At 55.8% G+C, this 22,196-nt stretch overlaps 2 protein-coding genes across 5 annotated transcripts in view; both read right to left on the minus strand.

The window, feature by feature from the left end:
* The window catches only part of TBC1D24 (TBC1 domain family member 24), a 30,473-nt gene extending 18,130 nt beyond the window's left edge, over window positions 1-12,343 (minus strand). Inside the window, exon 1 of one of the 4 annotated variants that reach the window (XM_084882327.1) lies at window positions 12,285-12,343. The gene's annotated coding sequence lies outside the window, so the exon portion shown is untranslated. Of the gene's footprint in view, window positions 1-6,878; window positions 6,937-12,284 lie in introns of those variants that run through there. The other 3 variants (XM_084882330.1, XM_084882329.1, XM_084882328.1) reach the window with 3 other exon arrangements.
* Window positions 12,344-13,546: 1,203 nt separating this feature from the next.
* NTN3 (netrin 3) lies at window positions 13,547-16,169 on the minus strand. Its single transcript, XM_084880547.1, has 6 exons — window positions 15,133-16,169; window positions 14,873-15,061; window positions 14,647-14,796; window positions 14,476-14,526; window positions 14,256-14,330; window positions 13,547-13,956 (listed from the first exon to the last, which is right to left on the minus strand). The coding sequence occupies exons 1-6, from the start codon at window positions 16,058-16,060 to the stop codon at window positions 13,607-13,609; spliced, it is 1,743 nt and encodes a 580-aa protein (XP_084736673.1). The 5' UTR covers window positions 16,061-16,169; the 3' UTR covers window positions 13,547-13,606.
* Window positions 16,170-22,196: the final 6,027 nt, after the last annotated feature.

Raw genomic sequence — 22,196 nt, forward strand, 5'->3', positions numbered from 1 at the left:
ACTGACTCCACATGAGCACTGCAGAAGGAGCAATGATATCCCAAGTGTACCATAAAGATGGGGAGTACACCGTCCAATGGGAAGGTAGAGAATGGGTGCATGAGAGAGGGCACAGCAAGCTGGGGAGCCTAAGGCAGGTGGCTGAAGATGGGATAAGAGGGGGGCTGGTGGTCTTTCGTGCCAGCTGCACTAGAAGACTGGATGTCATCCTCCACATTAAGGAGCTGGAGGAAAGTCTAAGCAACAGGTGACATGCATTTTAGAAAAATCCCCCTGGTGGTTCAGGAGGAAGGAAGGCAGAGTCCAGAAGAGGAGGCATGAGGAAGGCTGAGCCAAGCCTGGCCAGGGAAAATGGAGAAGATGGGGTGGACCCAAGAGACTGCACAGGGTTTGGATTCTACCAGACGAGGTGACCATGGTGGGGGGCAGCACCCAAGCACTGAAGAGAATTTTGGCCCAGGGGCAGGGTTTTGGTGGGGCAGAGGTAGCACTCCATTTTGAAGTTGAAAGTACCTCTCAAGCAAATGCCAGAGCAGCTTAGTTTGGAGGCAGAACCCAAGGTCCTGCCCAGAGGCCCACGCTGGCTCCTGAACTTCTCACCCAGTTGACCTCAAAGACAGTCCCCCCCCCACACACACAGCAGGACTCTTCCAAAGTACCAAAAGTGGTGCCACTGGGCAAGAGGCACCCTTGTGCAGAGTGAGGTTGGCACTCCCAGGACTCCTACACACTCCTACTGCCCCCTACCCACCTCGGCCCTACTCACCACCCCAGCTTGGCTGCCAGAACAGCTCACAGCTGAAGGACCCAGGGCTCGGCCTGCTTGGGCCTTAGTCACTGTACCACAGGACAGGGTGGATGCTCTGTGGGTGTCAGCTGCTGTGTCTCAGTTCTTCCTCTCCAGTCTGAGTAATCTTATATCCGTTTCCCAGGAGTGGAACCAGAAAACAAAGAACTAAGAGGAAGGAGGCTGCAGCTCCAGCCTGACAGATGACTGACTGGGCAAGGACAGAAAGGAGGGGCAATAAGGTGCTTTGTTCTGGCTTGAAGAGTTCCATGTGAAAAATGCACACTCCTCTCAGTTTTCCCAGACCAGAATTCAGAACATTTGTTCTCTAGGTAACCTATCTATCTATCTATCTATCTATCTATCTATCTATCTATCGTGCACGAATTCATGTGCCAGTAGCTTGCCAGTAGCTCGCTGCAGCCCTCCAGTAGCTCACCCCTCTACCCCTTCCCCCCATAGCTTGCTGCCCTGCCCCCTCTCCACCGCCAGCTTGTAGCTCGCTGCCCCACCCTCCTGCTGATCCATGATCGGTTGTTATATGGTCGGTTGTTATGCTTCACAGCAGAACAACCATTTGCATATTACATCTTTAATGTATATATATATATATATATATATATATATATATATATATGTAATTTCAGAGAGGAAGGGAGAGGAAGAGATAAAAACATCAGTGATAAGAGAGAATCATCTATCGGCTGCCTCCTGCATGCCCCCCACTGGGGATCAAGCCCACAACCCGGGCACGTACCCTCACTGGGAATCTAACTGTGACCTCTTGGTTCATAGATCGATGCTCAACTACTAAGCAATGCTGGCTAGAAGGTAGTCCCTCTTTCTTAGAGACCATCAATCCCCAGTGGGGTGGAGCTTGTAGAGGCAGAGCAAGCCAGGGCAGAGCAGAATGACTGAGTCCCTCGACACCACCTTGGCATCAGGAGACAGGTATGCAAAGGTGACAGCACCTCACTCCAGCCCTCAGGTATGGAAGTCTGAGGATAGGAAAGACACAGCAATTACAGGGCATGTTCATTGCCTGGTAAGGAGATGCTCAGAGTGCCAGTGATGGGGCAGGTGGGGAATGTGGCAGCAAGACAGGGGAGGGAAAACAACTTGTGTGTAGGAGGGGAATGCACATCTGGATGGCTGAGTGTAACTTAGCTTGGGGGGCAGGGACCAGGGGACAGCTGGAGAGGTTTCTGTGCAGGAGAAGGTGGAGGGAGATAGGAATCAGGAAATATTCCTGAAGCCATCCACCTTGGACAACCAAGGGGTGGGGACAGGCCTGGAGCAAAATGCACTCCAGTGATGTGGACCCTCCCCTATTACGATATGTTATAAAGGAACCTTCCTCTCAAGACTGACAAGTTTGATTTCCTCACAAGAGGCCCAGTTCTCGCACCCAGTCATGGGGAGAGGCCAGGGAGATGCCCAATCTCAACCCAGGAATCTGCTGTAGCCCTGAGACACAGCTTCAGGACTTTGTCTAGAACCCCAGGTGGGGGACACTCATCTCCCCACCCTAGGCCCCAGCTGTAGGATAACTTCCAATTTGATGGATGGCTGCTGGCGACATTCACTGACTGAGGTGAGCACTGTCACTGATCCTCCACATTCCCCTGCCTTGGTGCCCTCTTTTTACCTACCTCACTCCCACCTCCCATCTTTCTCTGGAACTTGTCTGTGGGAAACAACCCATTACCTCATCCGCTCCCAGAATGCACCCTTCCTCCTCCTGCTCAGACAGCAGCCAGCTCGCCCCAGGCCCTACCCCCTCTCTCCAGGACCTCCCCAGGACCCTGCTGGCCCCTCTCCTAGTATTTCCCCAGGACTCTGCCCCTCTCTCTCCAGAATGTCCCCAGGACCCAATCTCCTCTCACTCCAGCTCATGGCTCCCATTCCTTGGCTGCCATCACAGGGCTTGAGGGTTGAGTAGGCAGCCCTGGTGTGAAGCTCCTCACCTTCAGAAGCCTTTATATTGCTAGCATTTTATCCACAGCCTGGTCAGCCCCAGAACTGCTGCACCCAGAGGTAGCATATCGCAATCCCACTCTCTTCTAATCTTTTCCTAGAGCTCTTCGTTGCCCTCTTCCCACCCGCGTGACTCCATCTCCCTCACCTACCAGCCCCCTGTGGCTTTATGTCTTTGCCTGCTCAGCCTACACCTGTTCAATCAAGCCCCTCTGTGCTCCTGTCTCAGCTGTGGGCAAAACCCTCAGGGGACCCTCGTGCACTGCTGGTGAGAATGCAGACTGGTGCTACCACTGTGGAGAACAGTATGGAGTTTCCTCAAAAAACTGAAAATGGAACTCCCATTTTACCCAGTAATCCCACTCCTAGGAATCTATCCTAAGAGACTAGAAACACCAATCAAAAAGGATATATGCACCCCTAAGTTCATAACAGCACAATTTACAATAGCTAGGACTTGGAAACAGCCTAGGTGCCCGTCCGCAGATGATTGGATCAAAAAACTATGATACAGCCGAAACCGGTTTGGCTCAGTGGGTAGAGCATCGGCCTGCAGACTGAAAGGTCCCGGGTTTGATTCCGGTCAGGGGCATGTACCTTGGTTGTGGGCACATCCCCAGTGGGGGATGTGCAAGAGGCAGCTGATTGATGATTCTCTCTCATTGATGTTTCTAACTCTCTATCCCTCTCTCTTCCTCTCTATAAAAAAAGAATCAATAAAATATATTTAAAAACAACAACTATGGTACATCTACACAATGGAATACTATACTGCCATAAAAAAGAAGGAATTCTTATCGTTTGCAGCAACCTGGATGGAATTGGAGAACATCATGCTGAGTGAAATAACCCAGTCAATGAAAGAAAAACACTACATGATCTCACTCATTTATGGATAATAAAGAACATTATCAATTGATGAACAAAAAGATAGATACAGAGACAGTAAAACAACAAACAGACTGTCAAATTACGGCAGGGAGGGTAGGGAGCTATGGGGGAGATAAGAGATCAACTGAAGGACTTGTATGCATGCAAATAAGCATAACCAATGGACGCAAAACTCTGGGGAGGGAGGGCATGTATGGGAGTGGGGGGGCAATGATAAGATATGTACACATATAATACCTTAAATTAAAAAAAAAAAATGGGGGGGGGGAAGCCCTCAGGGGAAGCCAGACTGGCAGAGTGCTTCTCCATGCTCCAGCACCAGCTGTAGAGGGAAACATCATGCTGCCCTGCTCATGGCCTGGCAGCCCTTCTCAGCCTGCCTCAGAGACACCCTCTCTCACTCCCCACTAATTTACAGCTCCACATCCTCCCTCTCTCCTGAGAATGGGGTGCTAGGCAGGCGCTTCTTCTCCTCTCTGACCCTGCGCTTCATCTGAACCCCCACCTTTGGTCCTGGATCTCACCTCCTGGGGACCCCAACTCTCCTGCATCTTTAATGCTTCCTCTTTGCTGCTACAGAGATCCCAAAACAGCCTCTCACAGAACCTGACACTCCACTCCCGCTGCGCCTCTCCTTTCCTTCCCCGTCAAACTCCTGGTGAGAGAAGGCTACATCTGTCTCCCACCCCTGTCCCACCCCTTCCACCTTCACTGCCTAGCTGTCAGATCATTTAACTGACACTCTGGTCCCTTATCTCCCCGAAGCACACACAGCTGACCCCAGTGCTCTCAGGGCTCCGCTCCCTGGGGCCTCCCGAAACCCTTCCCTCATGTCTGTCTCCTCACCTCTCTGGCTGTAGCTGCTCCTGTTCCTCTGCCTGCCTCTTAAATGTCCCCTTTACAGGAGTCCTTCCTTTTCTCAACCTAGAATCCTCTTGTGAACTCAAGTCCTGTACTTCCAATTGCTCTCCTGAATATCTCCCATTCCTCACACACCCTACATGACTTCAAAATGTTCAGCTCTGCCGAAACCGGTTTGGCTCAATGGATAGAGCATCGGCTTGGGGACTGAAAGGTCCCGGGTTCGATTCCGGTCAAGGGCATGTACCTTGGTTGCGGGCATATCCCCAGTAGGGGGTGTGCAAGAGGCAGCTGATCGATGACTCTCTCTCTCATCGATTTTTCTTAACTCTGTATCTCTCTCCCTTCCTCTCTGTACAAAATCAATAAAATATATTAAAAAAAAAAATGTTCAGCTCTGACCCCCACTGCGCTCTGCCCCACTCTCTACCTGAAATCATGTTCTGGTTCCCCAACCATCCCTTCAGGATCTGGCCCTGCCTGCCCTCCAACGGCAGGTTCAACAGCCCCGGGACACATGAACAGGGCATGTCCTCAGCCGGGAAGAAAGACAGGACACACCTGTTCTCCTTTAGGTCCAATCTACTTCAAGCCTCAGCCCAAATGCCCCCTCCCTCACCAGCCCTTCCCAACTTCCCAGGCAGGACTGAGGGGGACTCGGGCTGCTCTCTCCCCTTCCTTATCCAAATCTGTTTTAACTCTTGGCACCCCATTGTGATGACCTGCTTATGAGTCCAGCTCTTCTACTATACTGTGATTTTTGAGCCAGGGGTTTCACACTGTATCTAGTGTGCCCAGGAAAGAGGAAACAAGAGAAGGAAACAAATGGAGACTCAGAAAAATCCCAAACCACTTGGGCCCAAGAGGAAAATTTAATTCTAAACAATAACAACAGGGAACATTCACCAGCTTGTTAGGCATGTGACCCTCCGAGCAGGCATCTTCACATGACAGGAAGGCAGGCCATGCTCTGCCTCAGCCCTGAAACAGAGCACAAGAATTTCTCAAATATTAATGGCAACTGGCATTCCATGGTGACTAGCAGGCAGCCAGTTACCGGGGAACTTGATAGTGGGCCCTTTGCTGGTAGCACACAATGGAGGGCACGTGCCAGCTACAAAGGGTGTAACCATTAACCATTAGGTATTAGTCACAGCACCGCAGGCCAGTTGGCTGGCCTATCTGCCTGCCACCTGTCAGAAGTTCAAATCAGGTCTTACCCGTGGCACCTGAGCCTATGATGTGGGGCCCCAAGCAGGAAAGAGTCCCAACCCCATTAGCCACTCAAAATACAATAGTTCCTTGCATCCCTTTCCCAAGCAGAAAACCTCTGGTCTGGCTCACCTGCAGGCAGGGGCCGGGGTTGGAATGGGGCTCTGTTAACTTAGGATCTTTTGTCTTCTGAGCTCAGAGGTCCTCCCACCAACGTGTCTAGGAAAACGCCCCACAGGCACAAGATGTAAACCGGCTAGCCGCACAGAATGATGATCAGAGAAAGAGAGCGCGGCTGTCAGCAGCCTTGGACTTTTGACGGGTTAACATTCCAAGCAGGGTGCCTTCCACAGGTGTGCCCCAGAAGGCCGGGCACATAGCCGGTTCTCTGCAAGTATTTTTAGATCTGACAACAAAGCCAGGCCAGAGGGAATCCTTCAGGTTTAATCATTTTCATAGGCACTCAAGACGCTTCCTGAATGCCAGCGTACTGAGCACTGGAATACAAAGATGCAAGGCCCAGTTCCAGCTCTCAATGAGCTTCTGGCTGTGGGGACATGGGTGTACTGGCCGTGCCAACTCAGGCACAGGTGCTCTGGCAGGAAAGCACAGGCTGTCTGGGCCCCCAGTCCCTGAGGAAAGATGGGTTGGGAGCCAGTGATATCGCGGCTAAATCCTGAAAGATGAGGTGGTCTATGTCCAGGAAGCAGCAGAAATAGCAGGGGCACAGGACAGGGCCTCCGCTACTTGGGCTGGCAAACCCTTCAGCTCTTTAAGGGGGAAGGCCGGTGAGTGCCATTGGTGACTCAGATTAAGACAATTCTATAGTCTAGTTTCCTGGACTCCAAGATGCCAAAGGACCTGAGACAGAGGCCTCCGGGGCTCACAGTGCTGTGGAGGAAGCCAAGTGCTCCTGTGTCCAGAGAGGTGGGGAAGGTTCAGCCCAGGAAGACGGGAAACATGCCAGAGGCAGGGGAGCTAATGTATCGGCCCAGGTCCTCCTAAGGCCCACTGGTTTACCAAGGCTAGAACAACCCTTGCCAGGAAAGGAGTTAGAGGAGAATTAGGGAACAAGGGCAACATGATTCAAGGAAAGGCTGAAGGGACAAAGGTGAGGGGAGCTTTTGACCAGAAGCAGGTGATGACTTACATTTAGAAGCCCCAGGGAGGGGCTTCTATTGGTAACAGAATCGCCCATTGGTAAACAACCCTCAGTTATTGTGGAATACCCATTAGAAGTGTAACCATTAGCAGACACACCGTTTCAGATTCTGAGACACAGGCTAAGCCATGTGTAGTGTGTCCTCAATCACCTGTAAAAGAAGAGAGCATGCCTGAGTGGGATGGAAGGAGAAACCATGATTGCTGACAGGTGACCCCTGACAGCGTACCTTTGTGCAGTACCCAGCCAGGCCCGCAGACATAACTATACAGAACAGAAAGAGATCTTATCTCACATCTTCTAAGTGAGCAGGTACCAGAGGCAAAAATAACTGCTCCCGGCCTGTGCAATTATCCAGGGGCTGGGCCAGTCCTGTGGGCAGACAGGGGCTCCTTTAGAAGTATCACCTCCAGGCCTGGGTCCCTGGTGCCTCATGGGGCTCTGGCCCTGGGGTGTGTGCTCTGTGGCCGTAGCAGCCCCTCAGCAGGGGCCAGGGCCCTGGGGTCCCGTCTGTTCCCTGCGGGGAGGGTCGCCAGGGCCCTTACCCTGTGCCAAGCCCGGGACCCATGAATAAAGGTGGCGATGCTGGTGCCTCTTGGCGGTCTGTCCTTGCAGCCCACACTCCTGAGTCCCCCTCACCCCCCCCAAAAAAAAAAAAAAAAAAAAGTATCAGCCTTTGTCCTAGCTTGTGTGGCTCAGTGGATTGAACACTGGCCTGTGGACTGAAAGGTCCTGGGTTTGATTCTGGTCAAAGGCACATGCCCGGGTTACAGGCTCAGGCCCCAGTATGGAGCATGCAGGAGGCAGCTGACGGATGATTCTCTTTCATCACTGATGTTTCTATCTCTCTCTCCCTCTCCCTTACTCTCTGAAATAAATAAGAATACATTTTTTTTTTTTTAAGTGTGGCAACCTTTTAAAGAAAAGAAATGTCAGCCTTTCCTTGCCCTCTCTCCCTGTCCCTCAGTGTGGGAGAAAGACTAGGGAGGAGCCACCACACACTTGGCCTCTTTATCCTTAACAGAGTCTTTCCAAAGTCCCACCTGCTGCTGCTGCTGCTGAGGTACCACACAGAAACTGGGATCCTGGAAGGAGTGCGGGGAGACCCCAAAAATTCTGCAACCTTGGATCTATCTCTGAGTCTGAGAAGACCTTTTTTTCAGAGATCGAATTGTGGAATGCTCTGAGAGGGCCAATCCTCAGTCTGGAGGGAAAAGTGGTCCTTTGAGATGAGTGACAACCTGGAAGTGTCCCAAAAGGCAAATAAACATGTGAGACAGGAAAGTACCCTGAACTGATGGTGTGATTTTTGTGCCTTGAGCATTTTACATCTTGCTATTTACTCTAACCAACAAATTGGGCCTTTGTCACAGAAATTAAAAGTCCACTCTCCTGCCCCCACAATCCAAAAAAGGCAAGGAGTTATTCATGAAAACTCTGTTCGCTTATCTACTCTGTGTTTTATAGACTTAAAACATTAGGTGCCTCCAGGGTTCGGTCCTTTTTTCTCTCACTCCATACTCTCTCCTGCAAAGGCCCGCTCCACTTCTCCCTGGCTTTACTGAGACACAGAAAGGAGTCCCCAAAACGCTCTCAAGCCCAGTACACTCTCCCTGGCTCCGGACCAACATAGATCCACCTACTGCTGGGAAGCCTTACCGGCCCTCAGCTCAACATCTCCAAACTGAGAGTCAGCACCTGCTCCCAAGCCTGTCCCCTTCCAACACACTGTGCGTGGCATGGACCCAGCTTGCTAAGTCTTCCTTTCTCCCTGGCCCTTTCCCCATCCCTTCAGCCACTAGCCTCATGGTTTTGCTCTCCCTTTTTAAAAAAATTATAATTTATTTTTATTGTTCCCCCTCCTTTGTCCCATTTCATTGCTCTCCTTTCTGTATCATCCACAGCCCTTCATTGGTACTGGGCCTTATGTCTCTCTAGATGTGCCATGGTGGTCCCCCCCTTTTTAAAAAAAAAAATGTTTTATTGATTTTTTTTACAGAGAGGAAGGGAGAAGGATAGTGAGTTAGAAACATTGATAAGAGAGGAACATCGATCAGCTGCCTCCTGCACACCTTCTACTGGGAATGTGCCCTTGAAGAGAATCGAACTTGGGACCTTTCAGTCCACAGGCCAATGCTCTATCCACTGAGCCATCGTGGTCCTTTAACCACCCTTGTCTCAGTGCAACCCTCCACAAAGCCATCCCAGCAATCACTGCCAGGTTACCAGTGGAGACCACAATCTGATCGGTCGCAAGACCCAAGATCCCTTGGTGACTTCCTACCACTCTCAGGGTAAAGTTCAAACTCGGTCCTGGTATGCAAGGCCTCTCCCAATCTGCTGCCAGTCTAGCTCTTTAATTTTACCTCCCTCTCTTGTCTCCAACCACCAGAGCTACTCCCTGCCCTTCTCCCAACAGGCCATGCTCTTTACTTCACATACAGTCTCTGCCCGGAGGCTCTTTCCCTCTGATGGTCTTGCCACTCCTATTCAACCTTCAAAATTTAGCTCAAGCATTTCCCAGGAGCCCCCACCAGAGGCCAGCTGAATGCCACTCTATGCCCAAAGCAGACTCTGTCCTCCTCTGTGGGAGTGCCTCCCAGTGCCCCAGTTCACCGGCCCTTGTCCTGACTCCACTGTCAGCTCCTTAAGGGCAGAGACTCACTCAGCTTTGTAGCCACAGAACACAGGGTACAGGCCCTCCTCATGCGAATGATGATTTTAGTAAACTTGTGTGGAATTTTTAAATATCATCAAATAATGAATTGAAGTTGATTCTTAGTAAAAAGCCTGAGGCTTTGTTTCCTGGACATTATCTCCATTTGGAAAGTGACACTTGAAACGGTCACTGAAATTGCTGTTTCAAGTTAAAAAGGGCTTCTTTCTTTTATGTACAGAGTTGTCATAACAGAAAAGGTATGCTCAAACAGGTAAAACATTGAACAGGGTAAATGTTAAGTGCTTTTTTATAACCTGCTTCATTGTCTTTATGTACTTTAAACCAGAAACCACCTAAAAGCAAACACTTAAATATGTCATCTGAGGTTGGCTTGGACTAATGAGAATTAGGAGCAACAATGCGTGCCCAAGGTCACTTGGCTTCTGGATTGTCCTGGCAGGTGTGGTCAGCAAGAGCTGGTGAGACCCACCTGACGGTGAACTTACAGGTCCAGGGGGTGGATTTTATTATTGTTATGAAAAGCCTGCTTAGCCCAGCGGCATGGTTCAGTGGCTGAATGTCGACCTGTGAACCAGAGGGTCACAGTTCGATTCCTGGTGGGAGCACATACCCAGGGTGGGGCATACAGGAGGCATTCGGGTCATGATTCTCTCACCATTGATGTTTCTATCTCTCTCCCTCTCCCTTTCTCTCTGAAATCAATAAAAGCATATATATTTTTTAATTAAAAAAAGAAAGCAAGCCTGCTTAGATTATTAGATTACTTACATCCCCCAGAAGGTCACCTTACTTTCAGATGAAAACCACCACAATAGTTTTATTTAGCATCTTGGTTCACTTCAAGAGATTCTGGCCCCCATTCCATGCCAGGCAATAGGGGAGCAAAGATGAATGCAATGTGACTCCAGCTCTGCTGACAGGGAAAGACAAGCTTCTAAACAGGGCACTCACTACCAGATAAGCACTTCTCTTAAAGGTTTTATCTGAGGGCTCAGAAGATTAGCTGAGGAACCAACTTTCAGAATAAAAGGAAGTGCATATTCCACTGGCTATAATCATTGTATACTGCAGGGGTCTTCAAACTACGGCCCGCGGGCCAAATGCGGCCCGCAGAGGAGTCTGATCCGGCCCACCAGGTTTTTTGGGCAGTGAGCGCAGCCGAGGTGTTACAGTAGGAATTAGTAGTTCATATAGTCCGGCCCTCCAGCTCTCTGAGGGACCGTGATCTGGCCCCCACTTTAAAAAGTTTGAGGACCCCTGGTATACTGAAACAAACACCTTTGTGAGATTTCTTTTTTTTAAAATATATTTTGTTGATTTTTTGCAGATAGGAAAGGAGAGGGATAGAAAGTTAGAAACATCGATCAGCTGCCTCCTGCACACCCCCTACTGGGGATGTGCCCACAACCAAGGTACATGCCCTTGACCAGAAATGAACCTGGGACCTTTCAGTCCGCAGGCCGACGCTCTATCCACTGAGCCAAACTGGTTAGGGCTGTGAGATTTCTTTATCTTCTCTTATCTGGTTTTGTTTCTCCAGGTCTATGTCCCTTAAAAAGAACCTGCATCCTTGTCTTTAAGACAATTGCGCAAACATTTACAGATGCCTACTATGTGATGGGGTAGAATGTGAAGATGGAGTCCTTACCCTCCAGTGGAGGAAAAATCTGTCCAATAACGGGATGGCCCTTTTTAAACGCAATGGCCTGGAAGTCCTTGCTGGGTCCCAAGCAAACATACAATGAAATAAGGAAAACCCCCCTTTGAGCTTCTATCGGTCCCAGAAAGACAAACTAATGACTTGGAATAAGAAACTAGGAAAAACCATAACACCATCATCCCCACAACAGCCACATCAGCCACAGGCCTGTGCCTCCCAGCTCACCACTAATCCAATGGTCAATCCCTGCCTCTGCACAGCCCAGCTGGTCCTTAAACTACCTGTGGCCTTTAATGTCAGCCCGGAGAGTGGCAATCCGGGAGGCCCACAACACATCTGTTTCCATCATAAGGTCACAGATGAACACCTGTGCCCTGGCCACCAGTGCCCCTGCGTGGAGAAAACCATGCCCGGATGTAGCCCCTCCCGGACCTCCAGCTGTGCTCCTCAAGGCTCCGGTAGCACGGTGCCCAGGGACCCTGTGGGATTGCTTCTGTTGCGCGGCCCAGTGGCCATGCCCAGGGGGCACCCACCGGACAGGGCTGAGACGCAAGGCGACAGGTGGGCGGGCATGTCATCCTGAGGCAAGCAGAGGGCAGGGAAGGGAGTAGTTAGTTGCCAGTCTTCATGGCAGAACGTTATCAGAGATTCTGTTGCAATTTCGAGTCCAGAGGAGGATTTCCTACCCCACAGCGAGACACAGACGGAAAGCAGCCCGAGGCAGGGGTGACACAGAGACAATTCCTTCTGACTGACGCCGACGGCTGGCAGGAGGGGCGCCGGTTCTGCCCCCGGGGTGAGTGTCCCGCGAAGCCGAGGTCCGCGGGGGGACGGGGGGCGCGATGGGCAGTGACAAGCAGGCGGCCCGGGCCCCAGACCTCCGTGCCGCGGCCAGCCCCCACGCCCCACCTCGGACCAAGGCCCCACCGTCGGACCCCCACGCCCCCTCCCTCTGCACACCCCCGCCGCGGTGACAGCCGGCGACCCGGCTCCGTAGCCCCCGAGGACCCGTGGCCGGCTGTCACGCCCCGTGCCGGGCCCGCCGCGTACCCACCTCTGCCGCCGAGCCGCCCCGCGCCGCGTACCGCTTTCTCCTCCGCTCGCAGCGCCACTGAGCGCGGGCTTCTCTGCGCATGCGCGCGCGCCGCCCCGCCCCCGCCGAGCACGCGCCCAGGGCTGCCCACCCCGGGCGCCGCGGGTCTCAGCCCAGCGGGCTCTGGGCATGCGCACCGACGCCCCTCGGCCGGGCGGCGGGAGCCCGCGCCAGCTCAGGGCAGGTCACGGCGCGGAGCGTCAGGGGTTCGCGGGCGGTGGACTCCCGGCCGAAATCGAGTGTGCGGAGAGCGGGCTGGGGGCGTCAGGAGGCCAGAGGGGCTGTTCGCGGGAGTTGCCATTCCGCCGGGTTACGCGTAGACCCAGCAGCAACACTGTGGGCAGGACGTCCGGTTCCGAGTGGGAGAAGGGACGCAGGGGATCCTAGGAGCTGGACTTTACAGGAGGGGATCCTGAAGGCGGGATCCGAGAGAGACAGCGAGACAGAGACCAGAGACAGGGACAGGGCAGGCCAAGGAAGAGGCCGGACGGAGGCACCGCCGCAGTGGACATAGAGACATAGGGGCCCAACCGGTAGAGAAAGGTCAGGCATAGGGGACAGACGGGGACCAGAGGCCGCCGTCCTTGCCGGGAGAGGAGCCACAGCACCCTCTGCGGGTTCTGGCAGGGGCGGGGAAGCCAGTGCCGCTGAGCCCAAGGGGGTCTGCGGGCATCTGTGTGGCCACAGCTCCTCTCCGGGAGCCACAGCGCTCTCTGGCGGAAGATAGGATCCCTGGGGAGTGGAGTCACCGCGGCCCTCCCTCGGTGTGTTCTCAGACCCATAGTGTGTCCTGGGTTCACAAGGGGCTTCGTAACTGTTTGGGAGACACACAGTGCCTTTTAGAAAGGTAAGAGCGCTCTCTGATGGGCTACGGCATCACGAGGAGACGGCCCTTGGGGTGCCAGCGGAGGCCCAAAGTGCTGGGTCCCCCCAGAAGGCGCACAGCCGCCTGTAGGTGTCACAGTGCCCCTGGGAGGGGGCAGATAACGCGGGTGTGGGGGGTCCAAGGTCCAAGGAGTCATCCAGGACAACAGCTGCCAAAGGACGGCTCCAAGCAACTCATTGGAGCTATGACATCCCTCCGAGTGGCAGCGTCGGTCACACCCATTCAGGGCACAGGCGCGAGGAGCAGAGGGTGCGCCCGGCGGGGGTGGGTGGGGACTCAGACGGCCACGCGCGCTCTGTGAGCAAAGACTCCTCCACAGACGGATGCACTGGTCAAACGTGCGCCTTGATGTGGGAGCAGCGCCCCGCCCAGCCCCGCCCCAGCCTGGCGCGCGAGCTCAGGCCGCCCCGCAACGCCCACGCCGCTCGCGGCGCTGCAGTCTCCGAAGGCGCCGCGTCCACGCGTCGCGCCAGGGCAGCACGAGGCTCCCGCGAGCGGCGCTGAGCCCGGGCCCTCGGCCCCCCGGATCCCCCGCCGCGGCCCCTGGCCCGCCCCCCAGCAGCAGGTAGCGGCGACCGGGGAGCAGGTGCGGGCAGCCGCAGGCAGCGTCCCGCGCGGGCACCCACAGGGCGCTGCTCCCGCGCCGCGCGCGCTCCTCGCCGCTCCGGAACACGGCGAGCACGGCCACCGGGAAGCGCGTCCACGAGCCGCGGGCCTCGCCGCGCGCGCCCACCGCCACCTGCACCGCTGCGGAGAGGAGAGGGGGCGGGGTTAGGCTGGGGAGGGGCGGGCTGCTCGGAGGAGAACTGGGCGCCAGTGGCCGGGAGGGAGGGCAGAGGAGGGAAACGGAGGACAACCGCTGGAGGGGGAGGGCGCAGAGAGGGCACCGCAGAGGAGGAAGCAGAGAGGTCACCAAAGGGCTGGCGGGAGCAGCGCCAGTGGCAGTGGGGCACGAGGGATGGGGCCCAGCTAGGGTCAGGGTATCCAAAGGGAAGTGGGCAGGGCAAGGGCAGAAGGTGGGGGCAGGAGGCCTGGGGGCTGCCTACCATAGTCTTTCCTGCAGAACTTTTTCAGGCTGATGCGGTAGCTGCCCCGGGTGGGTTTGCAGTGCAAATCGCAGTCTGGGGAAGGGGAGACAAGGTCGTGGGCAGACCGGCACAGATCCCCCGCCTCCTTCCCCCAACCTCTCCTCCTACCTTCCTTGAACCCATAGCACCTCTCCTCTCATGGGCATGCCAGTCTAGGACCTGATATGTGCCCACTCACCCTGAGACTCCACAGGGCTGCTCTCCTCAGTGGGTCCAGGGACAGGGGTCTCTGCAGAGAGGGTGGAAGAATGGCCTGTCTTTGAGGGGGTATAGGGTGTCTGGAACTCTCAGGGGCTATGCAGGCAGCAGCAGGGAACTGGGGCGGCCCAAGCAAGGGAGGGTCACTCACTAACGCAGGGTGCCACCGGAGAACGGCTCTGCTGGAAGCCAGGGGCGCAGCGATTGCAGGTGAGGCCAGTGACACCATCCTTGCAGGGACACTGCCCCGTGGTCTGGTTGCAGGTTTTGCCAGCAGCACCAACCGGGTGACAGTCACAGGCTGGGGACAGAGGTGACATGGTCAGAAGCCCATCGGGGAATACGTGGAACCAGAGGGTGAGGGTACGCAGGCTCACCCCTGCAGGCGCGGCGGTCATTCGGTGCGCGGCCCGGGTCACGGTAGAAGCCCTCCCGGCAGTAATGGCAGTGGCGGCCGGCAGTGTTGTGCCGACAGTTGAGGCAGACACCGCCGCTACGGCGGCCGGACAGTCGGTACAGCTCCATGTTGAAGCGGCAGCGGCGGGCATGGCCATTGCAGGAGCAAGCTGCAGAGAGGGGTGGGTCAGGGGCGGGCTGGGGGGATCCGGGATCCCCAGGCCACCCTCCAAGGCCTCACCAAGGCAAGCGTGTGCTTCCCGGGCCGTGGCCCGCTGCCACGGCCTGTCGCAGTAGAAGGGCTTGCAGCGGCCACAGTCGGGGCCCTCGGTGCCGTGCTGGCAGTCGCAGACGAGGTGTCCCTGGGGGTCCAGCAAGCACCTGGCAGCATGCCCATTGCACTTGCAGCGCCCGCCCACCTGGAGCTCCATGGCCGAGTAAGCGTAAGGGACGGCGGCCTCCGCGGCTCCGGCGTCCCTGGGCACGGCGGGCCTTGTGAGCACTATGCGGATGTCCGTGGCGGTCACCCAGTCTTGGAGCACCGGGCTGCTGTCCAGATCCAGGCCCGGCGGGCTGCTGTCCTGCACGCTGAAGGCCAGGAGGCCGCCACCCTCGGGCTGGGGCTGGGGCTCCGGGAAGCACAGAGCTTCGGGCCCGGGACCAGCCGGACCACTGGCCGGGGCGGGCGGGCGGCCATAGTCCAGGCCACAGCGGGAGGAGAAGAAGCCCAGCGGGACCCAGCTGCGGCCGTGGTCCTGCGACTTGAGCAGGGCCACGGAGCTGGGGGGCGCGGAGCAGAAGCGCAAGCTCACGAACACCAGCTCGAACGTTTTGCCCAGCGGCACCGTGAGGGTCACGTTGAGGGGCACCTGGGTCAGCCAGTCGGAGCGCCAGCACACAGGGCTCGTGGTGCCCCCGGCCAAGGTCAGGAGGGTGGCCGGGTGTGCCCGCCGCGGGTCAGAGGCGTCGCAGGCCTGCGCGGGCGGCTGCCTGCATGTGCTGGACGCCAGCACCTCGCGGCCCAGGGCCGCATTCACCAAGCCGGGCACGCAGACCCGGGGGGCGCCCCCCTCCTCATGACAGGGGTCGGCGGGCGCTGGCGGCCCTGGGCTCAGCGCGGCCAGGAGCGTGCCCGCGGTCACCAGCAGCCCCCAGGGCCAGACGGGCATGGCCGGAGCCTCCGTGGGTCAGCCAGCTGGCCGTGGCCCCACGCGGCTGTCTTCGTGGGGGTGGAACCCCCGGGTCGGAGGCTCTGCCTGCCGGCTGGCTGGCCTGCAAAGTGGAGCGACCGCAGGCCCCGGGCGGCCCCAGCCGGGGCCCAGATGAGGGTGCAGCCGCGGGCACGCCCCGGCCTAGCGCAGCAGCAAGGATGTTGGCGGGTCCTCCTGCACGGCCCGGAGCGATGACAGCCTGCGCCCCAGCTCCAGGCTCCTCCGTCCCCGGAGGCCCCTCCCGCTGCCCGCGGCTCACACTCACCCACGGAGGGCCGGGTGGGGCAGGTCTCGGGCCTCGGGGAATGGCTGAGGGCGGGCGGGCCCTGGGGCGCCAGGGCCGCCGCCTCCCGCCGGCTGCAGCGAGGGCCGCGGAGCGGTGCCAGGTGGGGGTGGGGGGCGCAGCAGGCTCAAGCCGGGCCCAGCCAGGGGCGGGGCTGCTGGGGCCGAGGAGGAGGGAGGGGAGGAGAAGGGGCCTGTTCGGCATAGCGGGAATCAGAAGCAGATTCAGACACTGGCTGGGCCATCGGGGGAGGGGCCCGGGAGCCAGGAATTCGCAGTCGGGAGGGGTCTGGAGGAGGAACACTCAGCCACGCAGCCCGTGGGGGACCACCCAGCAGGGTTGTTGGTCCGCAGCCAGGCTTTGACTGCTCCTGGGGCTGTGTCGCATGCTGGGCGGGGGTCTGGCAGGCTCCTCCCTCCAGCCCGTCGGGCAGGCTGCGCCCTGGGTCTGAAGTCTGGGTCTGGGATGCTCCCTGGTGCCCACGCAGGACATACTCAGGCCATGAGAAGCCAAGTCATGTTGATGAGTGTGGGGTGTCCCCAAGGCAGCAGTTTGCTCTAGTAGGAAGAACCCAGAATCGGGACTAGGTCTTTGAACCAAAGCTGCTCTAATTGCCAGCTGTGTGGTTCAGATTCCTTAACCTGGTCCTGCCTCAGTTTCCTCTTCGGCCACACGCCCGTTATGTAACATTGCTAAGTTGGGTGTAGGGGTGGGGAATTTAACGAGACCAACGCTCAACAGACTTGAGTCCCTCCTGCCTTATGTCCAGGAAGGACTGGATCCCTGATCCCTGGGACTGGCCTGAGCTTGTCTAAGGGATGAGGCTCGTGTCCTCCACCCAGATCAGTCCACACTCTTGTCCCTGGTTCTCTTGAGTGTCTAGTTGCAACACCATGATGGGCCCAGTCCTTGGAGCTGGCAGGGAGGAAGTGGAAGCTGTGGAGGGAAGAAGGTGGAGGGGGGTACAGCCAACTAGGTGGCAGGTCTCCTTGGGGTTTAGGGGCTTGGTCACCTGTGGAGAGGTAGGGAGTGGAGTTTGACCCATGGGGAGGGCCTGGTCACAGATGGCAGTACCCCTGAGCCTGGCCTATATGCCAGCAGATTTGGACAGGGAAACTGAGGCAGAAGCCCAACTGGGTAGCCTGGACCCCAGCTAGGGATGGGGCAGCTGCAACTGAGAGTGGCCCCAGCCAAGAGGAACCAGGAATTGCTCTGAACAGAGAGACCCCTTCCCAACCACCTTGAGGTCCTTGTTGGAGGGGGACCAAGCATCGTAGGAGGGGCTGACCCCATGGGGAAGGGAAAGGCCACACAGGAACACATCCTACTTAGAACAGCTCTGAGGCCTGAAGTTTCAGAGAGGAGGCTGAGTCCAGGCCAAGCCCTCCAGCCAGTGTAGGACGCTACGTGAGTGTGTCTGTGTTAGTGAAACTACCATCTTATGTTGTGCCTGAGATGCTGAACGGACCCACAAGAAGAGGATGGAGAGAAGCAGAATCCTTGTGCTGTTTAGGAGAGGAGGGCAGGAGGACACTGGAGCCTCACAGGGAAAACTGAAGGCGAAGAGGAGAGAGCAGGAGGGCTTGACGAAGCAGAGACAGGCCCCTTTCCAAGCCTGACTCGCACAAATGCAGGGATGTGGATGTGCAGGGACTAATGAGAAGATGGGAGACTTCGGAGGGACTCACATAAAAGAGTCCCAGGGGCTGCTGGTCTCTCCTTTCACATCTGGCAGCAGCAGGAAGGCCATGGGTACCCCCTGCCTCACAGAGCAGGTGCTGTGGGACCCTGCCCCGCAACTCCCCAATGAAGAGAGTGGGCTCCTTTCAACAAAGAGCTCTGCACGAGTGAGGGCGTTGGCAGGGTGCAAGCACATTCTGCTCCATTCAGAAACAGCACCTTCCCAACCACCCTCTTCAAGGCCCTCTGGTTGCTCCCTGGGATGGGAAGAGCTTGCTGAAAGAGAGACTGGGTGCCTCAATAGATCCTTTGGGGGCCGTTAGAAGAAAAGAGGTGATGCAACGGCCACGGTGGGGAGAAATGCCCAGGCCCAACGCAGGAGTTCCACAGGGCCTGGAACGAGCCTCCAGGGAAAACCTGGAGGTCTGGCCGAAACCGGTTTGGCTCAGTGGATAGACCGTCGGCCTGCAGACTGAAAGGTCCCAGGTTTGATTCCGGTCAAGGGCATGTACCTTGGTTGCGAGCACATCCCCAACAGGTGGTGTGCAAGAGGCAGCTGATTGATGTTTCTCTTGCATCGATGTTTCTAACTCTCTATCCCTCTCTCTTCATCTCTGTAAAAAGTTAATAAAATATATTTAAAAAACAAAAACAAAAACAACCTGGAGGTCTGGATTCAGGACTCCTGCCAGGAGGGAGGAAGCAGAGATCAGAAGGAACAGCCTCTCCCCTATTTGTCAGCCTTGGAGGCTTTGTCTTCAGCCCAGCCTCCTGGATGGGATCTGCAGAACATCTGGTGGCTTCTGAGGCCCCTGGGGCTCAGACTGCTGATTATTCATGGGGTTCTGCCCTGGACCTGTTGCACCACCAGATCCCTAGGGAGGAGGCTGCAGTCAGCTGAGCCTCTTCCCTGGAATGGCCGCCTGCACACATTCTTTTCTGCTCCCCGCTGTGGGGCAGCCCGGTAGATGGTGTGATAGGAATTAGGGGGCTTTACCCCAGCCCCCAGCCTAGGCTCATTGTTCCTTGTGGACTCTGCCACTTGTCCCCAGTCCCTGACTAGGTCTTCTCACACCTATCTCCTCAGCGGCCCTGTCCCCTTCTGGCACCTTAGAAGAGGCTCTGCCACCCCTACCTCCCCCAGGGTGACAGCTGCTGATTTTGGGGAATATAGGGACTCTATCTGGGGAAGAGACAGTGGGCCTGAGTCTGAAGCCTCAGGGGCTGGGGTCTTTCCTTTAAAAGGCAGACTGGCCCTATCCGGTTTTGCTCAGTGGGTAGTGTTGGCCTTCAGACTTGATTCCTGGGTTTGATTCTGGTCAAGGGCATATCCATCATACCTCAGTTGTAGGCTCAATCCTCTGTTGGGGTGTGTGCAGGAGGCAACCAATCAATCATATCAATGTTACTCTGTGTTTCTACCCCTCCTTTCCACTCTCTCTCTAAAAAACAAACAGCTGAAACCGGTTTGGCTCAGTGGATAGAGCGTCAGCCTGCGGACTGAAGGGTCCTAGGTTCGATTCCGGTCAAGGGCATGTATCTTGGTTGCGGGCACATTCCCAGTGGGGTGTGCAGGAGGCAGCTGGTTGATGTTTCTCTCTCATTTATGTTTCTAACTCTCTATCCCTCTCCCTTCCTCTCTGTAAAAAATCAATAAAAATATATTTAAAAAACAAACAAACAGAACAATGGCTGGATGAAGATGAACACCAAAAAATACCCCCCAAAGACAAAAACCACACACACACAACCAAAATAAAAGGCCAACTGACCCCCAGCCTAGCCCTGGACTTGCTATTTCCGCAAGATACTTTCAAGCCACCTTTTTTTTTTTTTTTTTTTTTTTTAATTATATAAAACACTTTATCAAGACACACTGTTGTCATAGTGATGTTAGAACTTAGTCAAGCCACCTTTTGTTCACGTATCACACAAACACGTGTTTATTAAGCACCTATTATGCCTCAAGGAGCAAGGAGCTTCCAACCCAACAGGGAAAACAGACAGCTGGGAACAGGAGCAGAGCATGCTGTTCCTTGCTCTGAAAAGGGTAGCTACGCAGTCTGCAGCCACTGCTGCCCTGCACCATGAACACCTGCCAGGCAGGGTGCCAGTGCTGCCCTCATACTATCCACCTGCTCTGCGCTCAAGTTGTGATCAGCTTTGCGAGCCGAGCAAAACGCTGTGTTGCAGAGGGTGGGCGAGATGGGGAGAGCCCATGGGGGTGGGGAGGAAAATGGCTCAGTAACCCCTAGTCCGGCCATGCAAGGTTTGAGAAAGGAATGGTTTGGGGAATGCGACCCACATGTGGCACATCTACCCGGCCTGGGCGAGGTCTGGAGAGGAGGCTCCTGGCTCATCCAGACCTCACTGGGGACCAAGCCTCTTGCGTGGGCTCAGGGCGTTCCCAGCTCCCGCCCCTCAGCTGCTGTCACCAACTGAGCATGCCAGCACAGAAAGGCTGCAGCCAGGAGCCCAAGCCTGCTGCCCGCACTTAATGTAGCCAGCAATTCGCCCTGGGTCAGTGCAGACAGGGTCCTCGCTGAGAGGTGATGGCCACAGTATGGCGGTGGAGCCTGTCAGCACGGCCACAGCACCAAACAGTGGGACGATAAGACCCAGCGAGGTGATGATCTCCCAGTCCACGATGCTAGTGCCCAAACACAACCCGCAGGTTGGGGCTTGGGGTGGTGGGTGGGAATCAGCAGGCTCCTTGGGCTGGGAGTCCGGTGCATTCATGCTGCCCACACTCCGGTGGATGTGAACACCAGCACAGTTCCCGTTCCAGCTGGCCAGGTCAGAGCAGACTGGCAGGGAACGCAGAGAACTCCCTCCTGCCTCCTGACTTGGTGGGGCAGGTGCTAGAGGACAGGTCTCCTTCCCTCTTCTCCCCCCACTCTGGGTGCCTTGTGCTGGGGCCTACCCAGGCTTCCCCCCTCATACTCTCCATGGCACCTCCCTGCCCAAGGATGCCCAGTTGTTGACAGGACACCACCAGTCCAGGACTGGCCAGGGCAGGTGGGTCTTTGGGCACCCATTTGGGCCTGACTAGGGATTCAGGTGGAAGCGCCTGCCCCCATGGGGCAAAGGTTCAGTATGGAAGGGGCATAAGTAACCAGTGGATAAAACAATTCTGGTGGAAACTAACTGCTATAGAAACTGATTCTAAGCCCTAGACAGTTTGGCTCAGTGGATAGAGCGTTGGCCTGCAGACCGAACGGTCCGGATTCTGGTCAAGGGCACGTACCTCAGTTGCAGGCTTCTCCCCGGAGCATGTGCAGGAGGCAACCAATTGATATGCTACTCTTGCATCTCTCTGTCTTTCCCTCTCTTCCTAAAAATCAATAGAAAAAATATCCCCAGATGAGGATTAAAAAAAAGAAAAAGAAAAAAAGGTGATTGTGGGGTGGCCAGTAACAGGGTGGTAGTGGAATCCACCCTGAGGATTAAGGTTCCTTAAGACCCAAGCACCCGGGCAGCACTGGAAGCAGTAACGGAGTGGCCAGCTGTCCCTCAGGGTCCTGCCTGTTTCCCCCTCCCCACAGTTCCTGTTCTGGGCAGTGGATGGAGCTGTTCTATTCCCTGGAGGCCCCTCACCGCAATTAGGCCCCTGGTTTTTCCTTTCCTACTTTGTCATAGGTCCCCAGCAGCCCTCAAGATTCATGACTCTATGTCCAAAGTACCAGGCCTGCTTGAGGACAGGCCTTTTATAGGTAGGGACTCCTGGGGTTTACCTGGAGCCACGCTGAGGCTGGTTCAACACCACCAAGTTCATCCCTTATATCTGCCATACTTTACCTGGCTCTCAGTTACCTGCCTCCTGGGCATGGGTGCCCCAGACAGAGTCTGGTGTTAGCCCGTTTCAAAGTCACTGTCCACACTAAGGGCCAGTGCCTCCGCTCTGAGCATTGTGCTCAGTCCTTGTAGGTGCTCAATAAAAGTTCATTTAAAGATGCCCCAGCCTCCCACACCTCACCAGGGCCCAGCTCTGTGAAGCATCTCACATCTGCCCCAGGACTAATCACCACTACCCTGGTATGATAGTGTGGACAACACTGGGAATTGAGGCTCAGAATCCTTAAGAATCTTGCTGGAAATCCTATAGTAGCAAACAAGTCACAGTATAAACCC

The sequence above is a fragment of the Pipistrellus hanaki genome (genome assembly GCF_964339955.1).
Source record: "Pipistrellus hanaki genome assembly, chromosome: 4".
Taxonomy (NCBI): Eukaryota; Metazoa; Chordata; class Mammalia; order Chiroptera; family Vespertilionidae; genus Pipistrellus; species Pipistrellus hanaki.

Bases quoted from the DNA above. Each gene is read 5' to 3' on its own strand.
- NTN3 (XM_084880547.1), bottom strand. From the start codon at position 16,060: ATGCCCGTCTGGCCCTGGGGGCTGCTGGTGACCGCGGGCACGCTCCTG. The intron at 14,797-14,872 runs GTGAGCCTGCGT...CTCTGTCCCCAG, and splicing joins TGACCGCCGCGCCTGCAGGG to CCTGTGACTGTCACCCGGTT. The intron at 14,527-14,646 runs GTGAGTGACCCT...CCCTCTCTGCAG, and splicing joins TCCGGTGGCACCCTGCGTTA to AGACCCCTGTCCCTGGACCC.